Source organism: Brassica oleracea, chromosome C6 (genome assembly GCF_000695525.1).
Source record: "Brassica oleracea var. oleracea cultivar TO1000 chromosome C6, BOL, whole genome shotgun sequence".
Lineage (NCBI taxonomy): Eukaryota > Viridiplantae > Streptophyta > Magnoliopsida > Brassicales > Brassicaceae > Brassica > Brassica oleracea.
This window is the reverse complement of record NC_027753.1, coordinates 30,468,860-30,485,706: the sequence shown is the minus strand read 5'-3', so window position 1 is coordinate 30,485,706 and position 16,847 is coordinate 30,468,860. Positions and strand designations below refer to the sequence as shown.

Genomic DNA, 16,847 nt, shown 5'->3' with positions numbered 1-16,847 from the left:
ACGAGTGAGGGGAGGTGAAGGATATAAAGGCAAAGAGGAGAAGGGGTAGATGAGAAGAGTTAATGAAGAGTCTAACGTCACCCAACGCTCTCGTTTTGCTCTCTATTTAAAATTTGCTTTATTTGACTATAATATTCAATTATCATGAGAAAAAAATTGTTTTGTTTTACTTCTCTTGGGTGTAATGAGATCAAATGATAAGGACTGTTTCCCCCTTTGATATAAAATTTTCATATCTTTCAAAATTGTTGTTGAGATAGAAATAAATAAAACCGGCAGAGACGTGTCAGCGTTTGGTTTAATCGAGATCAATTGTTTGGTAACTACTTTGATTTGATGATCATGTAGCCAAGTAGGCGCCAAATAGTACTGTTGCATTAATATGAATCCAAGAGAACATTGTTTTCAGAACTATATACTACTCTCTCCAGAACTATATAGTACTCTCTCCGTTTTTTTATATAAGTCGCTTTAGAATAATTTTTATGTTCCAAATTATATAACGTTTTCGGTTTTCTATGTAAAATTTATTAACACTTAATGTTCTATGACCAATGATAATATATCTTCTATTTTATTATTTGTTGATTTGTGGTTTGATAAATAATTAATGATTTTTTTTTTATAAAATAGTATAAAAAATTAATGATTTTTTAATCTATGTGCACAATTCTAAAACGATTTAGGAGTGAGCATGTACGAAGTTTCACAAATGAAAGGATTAGTACTACTAATCATTTTTTACGCATAAATTAAATGAAGTTTATAATCATACCCTGGGAAATGTACGTAAAATGCCGACAAATTTTTTTACGTAAAGTTTACTTGCGAGTTGGACCTATCACCCATCAACGTGACAGATCACGTGAAAGTCAGAGAAATTATAGTTACATAATTATAGTCACAGAGTTATAGCTTTATGGTCAACTCCCGAAATTGAAGATTAATATAATTCGCATTTTGACTTTGTTTTTTTTATATATACTCCATCCGTTTCATTTTAATTGTCATTTAATTGTCGGTCTAGACTTTGACACACAAATTAATAAAACATTTAAGTTTATCTATTTACTAGATAAAAACATCATTACCAATACACCTAACCAGATTTCAACCAATAGAAAAATAGATTATAATAAGAAGTCAATAAATTTTACATTGAAATCATAAAACGACACTAATTTTGAAACAAAAATCTTGCTCTAAAACGACATCTAATTCGAAACAGAGGGAGTACTAACTTAGTAAATAGTAATGATGAACGAAACCAAGTGGTCAGTGGTGAAACCTTGTGCATATGATTTGTTTGATTGAGTGTGTCATTTAAGCCATTGTATGAAAACTATGTCCGAGATTTTTCTTGGAAATGTGGAGAATCATTGCGGAAACGCATTTCTAAAGAAACTCAATTCTAAAACGTGATGGAAACGCTTGTTTTTATTTCGAGAACGCGGCGGAATCTTATCTTTTTATTTGAAAACATAGTAGTAAATAAATAATTTAGGGTAATTGATATTTTATAACTAAATAAAAATTAACTAGCTTGATATATAGCACTAGAAAATGATTTTGTTAAGAAAAAATCACTGAAAATGACCTAATAGTCTAAAGCTCGAGAAGAAAACCAGAGCCTTTTAGCAAGATATTAATCGAACTTGATAGAGTTGGTAAAAACGAGAATGGCGATATTGGTCTAAATATTTTGACCTCCAACATTATGATCTTATTGATTTACTTTGGTTAGAATATCATCTGTTGTTAAAAAAGAAGAAGTTAAAATATCATTTTTCAATTAAGTTATTTATGGGAATATTAACAATCTTTTATTTTAATATCATTTGATACGGTTTTGTTCTTGAAACTTTAAAAGATTGCCTCTACGCTTTCAGACATTTCGTTTCCAGTTGTACTCCTTTTATGTTTCGATATAACGTAATACATACGGTCTCCCTAATGTTATGTTTCAAAAGTAACTAAAAAACCGAGATTAAGTAACATGATGAGACTATTTAACTGAACCAAATGGACAAAAAGGACGCTGAAATACCAGTTAATATGTTGTAATATTTAGTTATTACTAAGAAATTCGTCGAGTTGGGCCCGATAGTCATTTGAAAGTGGAAACACACGAGAGGGAAAATCAAACAGTAGTTACAATGTTTGACTTGGAAAGTGCAACTAGACAAATCTTGAGACCCATGTTTCGGAAAACATGAGGCAAATCAAATAGTAGTTGCGATGTTTGACTTGGAATCTGAAAGCAGACAAATCTCAAGATACGACGATTCCACCAAAACCCCAAATAAAACCCAAATCTTTTTACCAAACATATATAAACTTTATCCCATACTTAGAAAAGAATGCATGAGTCTTTACATTTTTATCATTCGTGTATCAGAACCAAATTAGAGAAAACTCTTGAGAAATTGAGATCACAAACCTTTATAGTTAATGAATCTGCACAATAGTTACGAGGACTTTCGTAGCCCTATTGTGAGATCATTAATGCCCACAAATTTTGATGAAGCAGTTTAGTTTGGGACTGTTCACCAGCTGCTTGATATATACTTGAGCATCTCATTTAATATGAATATAATGTGGCTGTGTTTCATTAGTACACCGATTTCTAGTCCACAATACAGTTCTTCCATCACCTTTCATAATAAAATAATATATTTTATCTTTTTAAGGAATAATAAAACTTAGATTCTAGATGCAAAATCAATAAATCCCAAAGTCTAGAAATAAAACTTAAAAGTACAAAATCCTAAATCCTAAATCCTAAACTCTATCTCCTAAAACTCAAACCTAAAATCCTACGATCTTTTTTTTTAGCAACATAAAAGACTTGATTAAGCAAAAAGTTTAAGGTTTACAAGAGCTTGGGCCAGAATGTAAGCAGACCTTAGCATATAAGTCCGCAAGCCTATTTAAATTTTTTTTAATGAACGAAAAACGACAGGAAATGAAAGACGAAGAGGCGATCGTGGCGATGTCCGAAAGCACTCCGTAGAGTTCAGTAGGGCAACGTCCCGACGATAAAGCTCCAATGAGCACTTAGGAATCTGAGCAGAGCCAGACATGGTTGATGTGGAGGTCGATTGCATGAAGGAGGGCGCAGCGGATTGCCAAAATCCTACAATCTAAACAATATATATTAGTCCTTGTTATATCTTCCAAATGTCGAGTTTAAGTTTTAACAAAAATAAAACTTGCAACTGCCCATCCATTGAGTTTATAATCGATTTAACTACGACTACAATTGGGTGAAAATATTTGATTCGTTAGGGTCTACAGAAAACACAGTCTAGATATCAGAGAGTCTCTATAGTGACCAAACATTAGTAGCAAGAAAATAAAACAAGAATGATGATATTACGAATCAATCTGAGTTTGGGAATCTTGTTAAGTAATTGGTCACTTATATTATATCATAGGGTTCATGTTGAATCTCTTGCTCTTCCCCAAGATTGCGTGTATTCTCTTCTCTTTTCTCCTGTTTCTCGTATAGTCCATACAAACAACGACAGAGTAAGAAACCATGCTCTGATACATGGATAACTAAGGGCGTTTTCACTTAATTCAGTTGCTAATTTATTTCTAATTCGTAAGAACCATAAAATATACTGTAATATATACAACGGTCCCGCACAAATATAATGTGATGTGATAAAATCAATACACGGAGAAGACCAACTAGCTGCCAGCCTGCCAACTACCTTATAAGACGTTTAGCAAAAATAAATAAATGTAACCAACACTTATTCTTCAATTTGTATATATACGTGTATACCTCTCTGTGTTTCTGAATTTTCGGATTGTATGAATTAGGTGTAACTCTCAACTATTTACAAAAGTTCGTATTTATTACTTTATGATAATGTCAGTCTACATGTGGGAAACGTTGTTCCTTGCACTTAGTTTTTTTTTGTTTTTGTTTGTGACACTTAGTTGCACTTAATTTATTTCTGAAAACTCTGGGTAAACTTCGAAATCTCCTAAAAACTTGGCAAGTTATTCTTTCATACCTTTTAAATTTTATCAATTAGAAGGAGTTAGGCATTGGTCGTTAATATTCCTCTAGGTTTAGAATCAGTTTTTGCTAATACCAAAAAACATGGCGCACAAAATTCTCTCCACCAGAATTCGAAATAAAAAGACAATAGACCCAACTCATGCGTTTAACCAGTAGCCTACATACACCTACTTTGAAAAACACTATACACCTTCAGCTTCAGGCAATAGTTCGAGTTTTCTGAATGTGTTCTCAGATTCCTTCGACTTTGCCTCCCTATTTATCTCAAAGGAATTGGTACGCTGCTGTATAATTCCTCTCTTTCGAGCAAGATGCATTATCTTCTATGTAGTAGTGTCAATGTGGTTGTCTGAATTTTCATGTTGTCCAGTTCTGGAACAATGTCTCCTCTATGGAGTGTAACCACTTTTATTTTTAATGAAAGTTTGTTTGTGACAAAAAAAACACCCAATACACCTTCTTTTTACAAATGATTACTTAATGAAACACTTCCACTAGCTAGAGTCAGTTACCCTACTTTGAATACGTGTAAGGCATATCCAAAAATATAGTAATACTTATGAATTGTCTTTGGAAGAAATTATAATTGATTGTACCTGGAATAATGATCACTAGATTCTGACCCGCCCTTCAAAGGGCGGGCATATTTTTTGTTTAACATTTTTATAGAAATTTTCATATTTGTGTTTTATTTTGTAAAATATTTCTCTTAACTCCAACATGATATAAAAATTGTTCAAATTATATTGTATGTGAAAAAAAAATAGTGTTTTAAAAAACTTACTGTATTTTTAAACATTTTTTCTTATATTTTTAATATTGATATATTTATAGTTATATATTAAAATTAATTAAATTACTAACTATGGTTTATCTACAGTCAATCAAATAACCAATAACCGAAAACATTCCGGTTCAATGTTGTGATTGTGTTTGAAACATTAATTTAAACATATATTTAGGTTTTATATTTTCTTATAATATATCATTGCCAAGTTTCGATTAATTTTTGTAGTAGAGATAATATTTATGAAAGTATAGTATCAATATCATTGGTTTCCAAACAACATAATTTTTATTTAGTGGACTTATAAGATTTAGAATCAAAAGGAGTCTACATTTTTAATTGAAAGTATGAGTCGACAGTAAATTCGTTTCATTTCATTACCCAGAGTCAACATCCATCGTAAAAGGTTTTAAAAAAGAAGAAGTATGAGTCGACGGTTTTAATTGAAAGTAGCGGGTTCCTAGTATTTTGGAATTAAAGGTGTTACATTAGAAAATAAAAAATAACAATAGTTGGACTAAACATATATCAATAGGTCATGTTCCTAATTTAATAGTATTGATACTAAACCTATTATATACGTTGGCAAAGAAAAAAACAAGCCAGATATATATATATATATATATATATGTACATATCTTTGGCAACTAATGAACTAAATTTATTTGGGAATGAGACCTATTTTGTTGCAAGTAACCCAAAAGGACACATGCGTTGACCCTAAACTTATCATATAGAATATGCATGTGAGTGTTAACATCAATGAAAATTATATGTGATAGTGTAAATCATTTTTATTACTTCTAAATAAAACTGATTACTTGTAGCAACTTTATTATATTTATTAGATTAATATCACGCGAGATTACAATATATATTTGAAAATAAGATACGACATGTCCGTTATACAGAGGCCACAAGTTGTTTCGACTCAAAAGATGCTTCGACCGCTAAACCACTGGTGACATGAAATTATCACCAATCTTCAGATGTGACAATTTGAGCTATTAAATTATCACCAATCTTCAGATGTGACAATTTGAGCTATTAAATTATCACCAATCTTCAGATGTGACAATTTGAGCTATTAAATTATCACCAATCTTCAGATGTGACAATTTGAGCTATTAAAAGTATTTATATGCTTGACGATTCACACTCAGAGTAATCATTGATTTCTTGCGAATCAAGCATCAATTTTGTTGAAAAGGAGCGACAATTAGTTTTGATCCCATAGGTAAACATGTTTTTTCTTTGACCACTTGCTCTTCTATGTGACTAATATTAAAAGGTACAAGTCGTTGATAACATGATCGCGTTTGAATGCGTTTAGGATCAAGACGAGACGTAACTAATTCACCAGTTGGTAATTTCACAATTTTTCCCAATAAAATACAAAATATCAAACAAAATACGGACATTAACAAGAAAGATATTCTTACATAGTTTCACAATTATGTTATCCGTCCTCTGGTAGAATTTCCTTAGGTGTCATAATATAGAGAGATATTTGGCATGTTATTCCTTCAATCTGCATATTGATAGAAATTAGCAAAAAGATAATAATATATATTTCTGAATATGTAGTAATTTGAGAATATTACACTACTCGTCCGGTCTCTGCTCTCGTTGCAGATATATCCCTCCAGCTTAGACCAAGCTTGATTTCCTTTATCAGCGTTCAACTGCACTATATCCAGTGGTTTCATTGCTTTCTACTTGGTTCACTCAGCCAATATTAAACTGAAAATGGCTGTGATTTTCTTTGGTTTCATTTTGAAGAATTAATAGAAAGTAGCAAGGATTACTGATTAGGAGACCATCTTCCCAACTATCTCTTTTGATTTTGATAATAATTTATTTGTAACTGTGTCCCCTAGCTTTAATTAGAATGATTAAGAAATAAATTTATTTGTGATTAATTTGAATGATTTATACTTTTTTATAAATTAGGATATAATTTTTCTCAAGTTTTGTTGTGAGTTTTTTTTTTTGAACAAGTTTTGTTGTGAGTTATGTTACATTAATGACGATTGATAAGTTAAAAGTGGACATAAATAAATGACCGAGATTTCAGGTAGTACTTGCGGCTTAATCCGTTTTCTGTGAGTTATAAAAAATGATATTTGGCTTGTAAAGAATAAATATTCGTAATTTCATATACTTTTGTTTAAATTTCAAATACTTGCTAAGAAAATTATATTTACTGGTTACAAGTCTCCCTGTACTTCCTGTTACTTGCTAGTTATTCATGAACTATTTAAAATTACTTGCATTGCACGTGGACTACCCGCTTAAATTTCAATTAGTAAATCTCGTTTTAATAGTGTACTTGTCGCATGATATGTACTTAAAAATATCTAAAAAGTTTGAGATCTATTTCTTGATTTGACAACGACTATTATATATATATATATATAGTATATATACACGGTTACGAAGCAAAGAACTAGTACAGACAATGACCAATTAAATTGATTGATTACAAGGACATGAGTGAGCCTTTGGAAATGAATTCAAGCCCAATGAGCAATTGGAAATTTTATCTTTCGCTTACAAGTATTTGGGCTAAAGTATATATATTGGACTGGAATACGTCACGGTTGAAGCAACTTCTTGATAATGATGAACTCTTCTACTTTCCAAGCTGATCTGACGGTTGAAGGAAGTTTTGACGAAGCAGTGAACGGCGTCCATGGAGTATCCACGCTGTTTTTCCTGTTATTCTTCCACAGGATGACAACACTCAAGAGACATTTGTTTGATCCTATCATAAAAAGGCACAATCAATGTGATGAACTCTTGTGCAAATGTTCAAATCACTCTCAAAGGATTGGTCTTACATCTTCTTGCTCATTGACCCAATGCCGTTTCAGTGCCATCAAAGCCTCTCCCCTCGACTAGTCGATTGGTGCAGCCCTGACCACTGCAAATGCTTCAATATGGGAAACATTTATATCTCTAATTAACTTGAAGACTTGTTCAAGTATTGCTGTTGTGAAGCATTAGCAAATGATCTAAGTGGTAGCTTTCAATTGTGCATGAACGTGTTTTATAGTCTTACACCAAGCCACTTCATATTTGAAAAGATAAAAACCAAGAGATATACACTGAGGTTTGGGCCGAAAAGTTACATTTGTTCCAGCCCAAAATCCAATACATTTTTTAGCATGAAGCTATGTTTTTTTTTCGATACATCCTGTCGACTGATCCGGTAGGAACACATTGCTACAAAATGTGGCTACCACACTGCTTGACCCGAATTTAGAATATCTTCCAATTAATGTCAGGGGGTGAACTGATCATTTGTTACGATCTACCATGTAAACAACTTGGACTGAATCCCAAACCGAAAACTGACCAAATGATGATAATTTAGTTCCCATGGAAAATCGAATCCATAACTGATACGGATACACACCAAATCCCGAGAGATAACCATTAGACTACCACCACACTTGGTTAGCATGAAGCTATGTTATCTCACAAACTAACAAAACACTTGATTCATTTTGATTGTGTTTATGTTTATGAGAATGTGAATAGTTTATATAATATATGATCCAGACAGAGTTAAAAGAAAGCTTATCACAAGATCCTCGCACTTCATCACCTCACCTCAGCCCATGCATGTGCGCTTCAAGCTCTCCTTTCTTATTGCATAGATCACGTGAGTGAGACATGCCACACGCACGTACATAAAAGATACATACAATCGCATGTGCAACCACAAAGTAGTGGAAGAGAGTGGGAGATGATAACTACTAAAATACTACCAAGTTTAGTATAGACAGTATAAAAATCATCCTTTGACATTTCCTCATTCCCAATCACCTTTAACTTTTTTTTAATTATAATCTATACTCCCAAATGCGATACAGCTGTTATAAATATTTGTAGTTTAGTCGAATAGCCTGACAAAACCAACCCCCGACTTGTTGACACTTCCGTGCATCTCCCTCTTTAATTCCCACTCTCCTCTTCACTATAACTACATATAATTCATAACCAAAAACCATAATAAATTAAATTAAACTAGTAGAATGCTAATTTGTGTTTGTGATGGCCCAGCGAATCAGCAGAGAGACAGTGAAGAAAGAGGCCAAATGAATTGTCCCTTTCTATTAGATTGGTAGAATCACAACACGTCAGAATCCAACGTTCCATCCACTGGTAAGGCGATAAGATTAAGGGAAATAACAAATTAAAGAAGCCTCCAACAATACTTACACTGGATGTAGTAATGGTAATTAAAGTCTTAAACTCATCAAGAACCACAAGAGATGCAAAACTGTTTTTGATTCAACTTTTAACTATATAACAAAAACTAAATAAATAATAAAATATAACTCATTAATACAAAACCCGGCTACTTATGTCTTAAGCTCTTACATCTCTCCGGAACACACTTTGTGTATGTCTTAAATACTTTTTAGAAAAAAACATTAAAAATTAAACAAAAATATAACTCAAGTTGCAAAACTTTTCCTGGTGCAAGTGATGTGTTGAGGAGCATTCTGATCGCCAAGGAAACTCGAACCAGCCAAGTCGAGCCCAAGATCTGCAAAGTCGAAGTCCGGTAACGCACTCGGACCACAGTCTCCAAACCCGTTAATGTCATCAAGCAAACCAAAGTCATCAAGCTGATCATCAGTGAAGAAACAATCAAAGTCTAGGTCTTCCTCGTTAACACCACCAGCCATTGGTTCCTCGAAGAAACCAAAATCAGGGATCGGCAGATCGGCAAAGTTGAAATCGAACAACACTTCCTTGCTCGGAACAACATCAGTCGCAGTGATCTTGATCTCTTCTTCTTCATTAGGCTTGACGCAAGTGAGAGCCGAAGCAGAAGTGTCTTGCTCAAGAGGAGAAGAGCGAGAGCATTGACTAGTCTCAGAAACAGAATCATTAGTGATGCCGACAAGCGCATCATACTCTCTCCTCTTTTCTATATAAGCTTGATAAGCTGCTTCTTCAGTGTCAAAAGTACCCAACCAGGTCCTAATTTTGGTGATTGGATGTCTGATCTCAGCAGCCCATTTCCCCCACTTCCTCTGCCTAACGCCAACACGCTTCTTGGGCCTTAGAGCAGGTGATGCTGATGCTGATGCTGATACTACCTTCTTGCTGGTGGTTTTGGTACTGTCTTGCGAGGAAGACACGGAAGGCTCGACACGAGGAGGTTCCAGAGGTGGGAAGTTGACTTCACGGACGATGCGTTTCACTTGACGAGGCTGCTTAACCACTTCTTCCTCGTCGCTAGAGGAATCATCAGTCGCGTAAGGATCGTTGACAATGATCCGAACTTTTCTCAAAGGTTGTTGGTGGGTATCTTGAGGATGGGATGATGAAGATAGTAAAGAGTTGCTTCTCTTTGGTTTCTTCATGTCAACCAAAGACTGTTGTTTACTTATCTCTACCATTGTTGCTGACGTCACAAAAACCCCCAAATCCTCAAAAATACCCAGAAAATTTAAATAAAAAAAAAACACTCAAAACTCTTAAAAGATCAAAACTTTGTTTTTGTAATAATAAATAAAAATCTCAGCGAACTATGAAAAAAGAAAACTTTTGCTGTTTTATGTGAAAACCCCCAAACACTTCAACGCCAGAACAAGTCCTGGAGACATAAAAACAAAACATAGAGAGATGAGTTTAGTCTCTTCTTCTCTGACAGATCTGTTAAAAGGGACGAAAAAAATGAAAAAAGATGATACCTTTTGCGTCTTAAGCGCATGGAAAGAGACGGAGTCTCGAGAACAAGCCTCTGCTTAGAGCAGAAGTGAAGAGCGTTTGAAGTAGGACAAAGACCAGATTTAGAACAAGATGCTGATGAGATCGGACAAGAGATGTTGTTAATCAGAGACAAAATCACAGCTTTTGATTCAAATCCAGCCGACATAAATCCGCGTTCAGAAACGCTAACTGTTCCTGTTCTTCAAAAAGACAACAACAACGAGGAAAAGAACAAAAAGTGAGAAACCAAGAAGAAGAACACAGCTTAAACCCTTGAGCAGAGAGAAACAGAGTCTCTGTGATTAACTCGATTTTTACAAAAGACTACGCAAATCTCTAGAAGAGAAAACATAAATATCAAACAAACAATAAACAAATCCGAGGATGAAGAAGAAGAACGATTCTTTTAATAAAATTCATGGAGAAACGCAGCATATTTTATTAACCTTTTTATTTGTTGAAAAGTGTTTTTCTTCGGACTCTCTCTCTCTTCTATCTTCTGCTCTCTCTCTCTTTTTTTTTCTTTAACTCTGGTGAAGCTTTCATGCTCTTTTATATTCTCATTTTATATAGCGATTTCACTTTTTTCAATGACGGTCAAAATGAACCATTCAATGAAAAGACAGACACTTATGGGAAATTAATTATCTATAAGAAAGTAAATATTCAATAAATATTCAGTTTTCTTTTGAAGTAGATTTGTAACCATCAATAAGAAACTAAATTGGTAAATTTAACATTATTTTGTTAAATAATCTTTATAGTCTTCACATTTATTGACCAACTAGGCGATTTAATGAATCTTCCGTTTTTTTTAGAGGAACAAATAAACAACTGCGTTTGACTGTTTGACTGTTTATTTAGCGTTACATTAATATTTTAGAGTAATAAATTTTATTTTTAACCGTCATTGAGAATTAAAAAGTGAACTAGCATCATATAATAAAATGAGCTGGCACTGTGGGAGTAAGGACAATTTTCACATTAATGGCGCATGACTCTCTCTTACTCATGCTTCTATCATGGCCCGCCAAGAATCCCAGCGCGTGTTACACACTCTCCCTTCCCCCACACAGAAGTTAACAAGTCATTTTATAATCTTTTTTTTCTTTTTAGTCGATTTTAGTTTTATGATTTACAATTTTATATTAATGTTTTTATTTGGATAAATATCTAAATTTTTAGTAAAAAATCATCCGGTTGGTAAAGAAATCTCTACAATATATGAATTAAATCCTTAAAAATCTTGCTAAATTCAACTTTCACTAAATTATCTTTTTGACTTATTAAAATACAAAAAATATTTTGATTTTAAGTTTTGGTCATTTTGTTAGATTTTAGTTTGATTTAGTTCATATTTTAGGTTTTGGTGTTTTGGTGTTTTGTTAGGGGGATTTATTCAATTGAGAGTTTTAGGTGATTTGTGTCAAAATGACAAATTCACTGTTATTGAAACATGAATTTTAAAAACTCATTTAAAATCCAGTGTTATTGAACTTGACATTTTATAAAGTATTCTGAAATCCACTGTTATTGAAAATATTTTAAGTTGTGGAGTTTTCAAGTTTTCAAGTGATTTTAGAGTGTTTGGGTGGAGTTTCTTAGTTAAAAAAATAAAACGGTTTTAGGTGATATTCTAGAGTGGTTTAACAAAAATCATTTTATTCTCCGCAATTCCTTAAAATCATCTAAAACCTCATAAAAAGTCAAATCACCTCAAATTTTAGATTGAATACATAGTTCGGATTATAGGTTTTGATCGTTTTGTTTAGAAAAAGGAATTTGATTTAGATCGGATTTGATTTATTTTTCTATAGATTTTGGATGATTTAAATTCTTTTTAAAATAAATTATAATAAAAACTTGTTTCAATATTAGTTTAACTAGTTTTTGGTTTTTGTTGATACGAATATTTATGTCAAATATCAGTGATATCTAAAGATTTATCCATCTAGTTCTTTTTGTTTAATTTGGTTGCTAAAAAGCTTAAAATTATTCAATTTTTGAATTATACAAAAACATAAACTTAATTATTCAAATAAATTAAATTGGTTTAAGTTTACAAACAAATATTTAAATATCCAAAAAAAACTAATTAAGATATTTTGGTTTAAACATTACTAATATTCTGGATTATATATAAGTTTAAATATGTTATATATCTAACCTAATATTTTCTATATACATTATATATATTTCGGGTAAATTGTTTTCCGATGTCATACTATGTTGGCTTAACACCTAAAACATTTCAAATAAGAATCCATTTATATTTATATTATATTTTTTATCACATATTTATATTATCTAACTCTGTTCTGAACTGAAAGAAAACAACTGATTTGCTACTATATTTTTTTTGACTTATTCTTAGATTCACCCCCTAAGAATGAACCTCTAGATTCACCAACCAATAGAATTGTGTTATTTCATATTTAATATCTTTTAAAAAAGAAAACAAAATATTGTCAAATTATATTATCGTTTTAAAATTAAAAGGTAAAAATAAATAAATAAAAAATAGTAGTGATTACAAAAAAAAATATTTTTAACGTCGTCAGCAAAACATTAAACCATAAATCCTAATCCCTAAACCCTAAATCATAAACCCTAAACCGTTGGATAAACCTAAATCTTTGGGTAAATCTTAAACCCTTGGGTAAATCCTAAACCCTTGGGTAAACTCTAAACCCTAAACCCTTGGATAAATCCTAAACTCTAAATAAAAACACTAAACCTTAAAACTCTAAACCCTAAATCTTAGGATTTACCCAAGGGTTTAGAGTTTACCTAAGGGTTTAGGTTTTACCCAAGGGTTTAGGTTTACCCAAAGGACTAGGGTTTAGGATTTAAGGTTTAGGGATTAGGATTTAGGGTTTACTGTTTTGCTGACAACGTTAAAAATATTTTTTTAATTCTTTTTTTCTGTAGCTGCTGTTTTTTTTACTTTTTTATTTTAAAAACATTCATTTTTAAAAAAAGAAGAATTGGGCTCTATAGCTACGAAATAAACCATAATTAAATATCTAACCAAAACAAAAAACCTTCATTATTTCTATATTATATACTATATTACCCCTACTCTTCCGGTTAATGAAAGAGAAACTACTTTTTCTTCTTCGATTATCAACTACCACACTCTTCTTCCATCTCCACCACTTTCTTCCGTCATCACTATCTCTATAGCCAACAGAAGCACCTCCAAATCTATAATATCTGCAACATAAATCATATAAGCTTCTAAATTTTACAGATCACGATACGGTTGAAGCGTCTTCATTTATTATATAAGTTTCAGGCTCTACTATACTATTTAAACAATATATACTATGTTATTTCGTTTGCTACTATTCTATTTCAATAATGTTTCATATTATATAATGCGTCCATATTTTGATATTTGGGGTAGGGTTTTTTTTTTTTTTTAGGGTTTAGTGATTTGTGTTTTGAATTTAGTTTATAGAAGATCTAAGTTGACTTTGGGATAATCATTTTCCCTGCAATCATATATATATGTCAAAATTTGAATATTAATATTAATATATATTATGTTATTTTGTTTGTTACTATTCTATTTTGATAATGCTTCATATTATGTACTATGTGAAAATTTGATATTTGGTGTAGAGTTTATATTTCCTTTTAGGGTTTAGTGACTAGAGTCTTGGGTTTATTTTTTTTAGGATTTAGTGATTAGTGTTTTGGATTTAGTTTATGGAAGGTTTGGGTTAACTTTAGGGTAATCATTACCTTCTTTCCTATTTGGTTTGTTACTACTCTATTTTGATAATGATTCATATTATGTATTATGTGCAGATTTGATATTTGTGCTAAGGTTTATATTTCTTTTTGGGGTTTAGTGATTAGTGTTTTGGGTTTATATTTTCTTTTAAAGTTTAGTGATTAGTATTACTATTTCATTTGTTACTATGTACTATGCTATTTCATTTGTTACTACTCTATTATGACAATATTTCATATTATGCACTATGTACAGATTTAATATTTAGATTAAAATTTATATTTCTTTTTAGGATTTAGTGATTAATGTTTTGGATTTAGTTTATGAAAGATTTGGGTAGACGTTTTGGTAAACATTACCTCCACTATTATTAAACTATTTTATAATTTCATTAATATTAATATGAACTATACCATTTAGAATGTTCTATTCTATTTACTGTTTATCTTCTTCTATAACATTATATCTTTCTCCAATCATTGCAGTCATAACATAACCAGCACTGCTTGTTTTGGATTTGACAAGCTCTGTTTCATCCTTAATTATTTATACTGTAGCCACCATGTTTGTAATCACCACCACCGCCAGCGGCGCTATAGCCACTATTGCCACAATAATCATCAAGGTCGTTTCATTCTAAGATAAATTGGGATGGTTGGAGGAAGAAATACTTTTACTGGCAACCGGTTCAATAAAAGGACAAAACCGGGAAAATATTGCCTAAATGCTATGAGATCTAATAACGTCAAAATCAACGCCATATTCTTAAGTTGTTACCAAAATAAGGCTAGTTGGCAAATCAGCCCTTTAAAAAATATCGAATTTGAAATAATGAAATCTTATGGGGTTAACCCAAGAATACCTCTTTTTTTTTGTTCCAGGTAATTTTCCAGAGGGGTTACTCACGCGTTTGGTGCTTCTTTATAAAAAACAAAGAGCGGCGACTCGGAAAACTTTCCTCTGTACAAAAGAACCTGCAAAATGGGTTAATGTGAATGTTTGACCAAAAACAATAGTTATCTTGTAGCAGATGAAATAGACAACACATACAAAGTGCATTGTCGGAGATAAATTTTAGATTCACGATTTTATGCTCATTTAAACTAGAAACTTATATAGTGATAATGTTTTGTACACACTTGAGAATTGTAAGCGTTGTTAAAAATAATTTGGAGTTAAACATCATCATATGAGTCTCTCGACTTTCTCTCACTCGGTTTAAAATGTTTAAAATTGTTGTATACAGTATTAAAACAAAGGAGTGAGGTGGTCGTGGAATAAATATCAAATTAAAAAGATAATTAAGCAACAAGTTGTCGATGTAAAGAACAACACCATATCATTACCGGTGGTGGAAAGAAAGTGCTGATTTTATATGGAGCTTTTGTCAAAATTTTAGAGAATAATGTTTAAGACACATGTGACACATGTACGAAAAGACTCTTCTTATATTTCCCTTCAATCTTACTAAACGCGAGTTATAGTCTCTATCATCAATCATAACATTAACCTCATAACACTACTATCTTTTTGTAAAAGTGACAACGAAATCAAATTTCACAAAATATAAAAAGCGGTCTATGTATTGTGATATGCTAGTGTATGGTGTAAAAGGCAATTATATTACATGAGCAAATCGCGCAATGATAGTTCACACCATTAGTATGTTGTGAGTCCTCCTGTGACCTTATATCGACTTAAAGAACTAAAGCTTAGAGCTACTTAAAATAGAATGTATAGAATGTAAACTGTTGCCTTTATTCAAGTACGAGATGTCGTTTATATACAAACATGATTTCCTAAAGATAAGGAGATAAGGACTACAGACAATCATAATATAAGTAGTTATCTTTATCTCCAAGGTACGTCCTTATCTCTATACCCTCCCTTAAGGTCCTTATCTCTATACCCTCCCTCAAGTTGGTGGTGAAAGACTGTGAACTTCCAACTTGGAAAGAAGATAAGTAAATGTAGTAGAAGGGAGAGCTTTCGTAAGAATGTCGGCTGGTTGTTCCTTAGTATTAATGTGTTCTGTTGTGATAAACTTCTCGATGACTGCATCACAGACAAAATGGCAATCAGACTCAACGTGTTTAGTGCGTTCATGGAAGACAGGGTTGGCAGCAATATAGATGGCAGATTTACTATCGCAGAACAGGCGCATAGGTTGATCATGACGAACTCCGAAGGCCGCAAGAAGCTATTTGATCCACTTAAGCTGCTTTAAGGTAAACGCCATGGAACGGTATTCAGCTTCGGCGGAGGACATGGACACTGTCTTTTGTTTCTTTGTTTTCCATGAAATGGGAGAATGACCAAGCTGGACAATGTATGCACTACGAAACGCCGAGTAAGTGGGCATGTGTTCCAGTCTGAGTCACAAAACGCAGTGACGCAGAGATCAGAATCAGCACGGAATAAGATTCCCTGGCTCAAAGAACCAGTGATGTAACGAACCGTACGCAGAGCAGCATCCCAATGATCTTGGTGCGGCTTCTGCATGCATTGCGATAGAACGTGTACTGTCTAAGCAATGTCGGGTCTTG

The 16,847-nt window shown here is 32.4% G+C and overlaps 1 protein-coding gene across 2 annotated transcripts; it reads right to left on the bottom strand.

The window, feature by feature from the left end:
* Window positions 1-9,155: 9,155 nt before the first annotated feature.
* Window positions 9,156-11,092, bottom strand: LOC106301084 (ethylene-responsive transcription factor ERF118-like). Of its 2 annotated transcripts, none has more exons than XM_013737402.1 (3): window positions 11,006-11,092; window positions 10,541-10,759; window positions 9,156-10,443 (listed from the first exon to the last, which is right to left on the bottom strand). In XM_013737402.1, the coding sequence occupies exon 3, from the start codon at window positions 10,244-10,246 to the stop codon at window positions 9,293-9,295; it is 954 nt and encodes a 317-aa protein (XP_013592856.1). In that variant the 5' UTR covers window positions 10,247-10,443; window positions 10,541-10,759; window positions 11,006-11,092; the 3' UTR covers window positions 9,156-9,292. The 2 variants fall into 2 exon arrangements, with proteins under 2 accessions (XP_013592856.1, XP_013592855.1); XM_013737401.1 differs by having other exon boundaries at window positions 10,541-10,754; window positions 11,006-11,087.
* Window positions 11,093-16,847: the final 5,755 nt, after the last annotated feature.

Bases quoted from the DNA above. Each gene is read 5' to 3' on its own strand.
- LOC106301084 (XM_013737402.1), bottom strand. From the start codon at position 10,246: ATGGTAGAGATAAGTAAACAACAGTCTTTGGTTGACATGAAGAAACCA.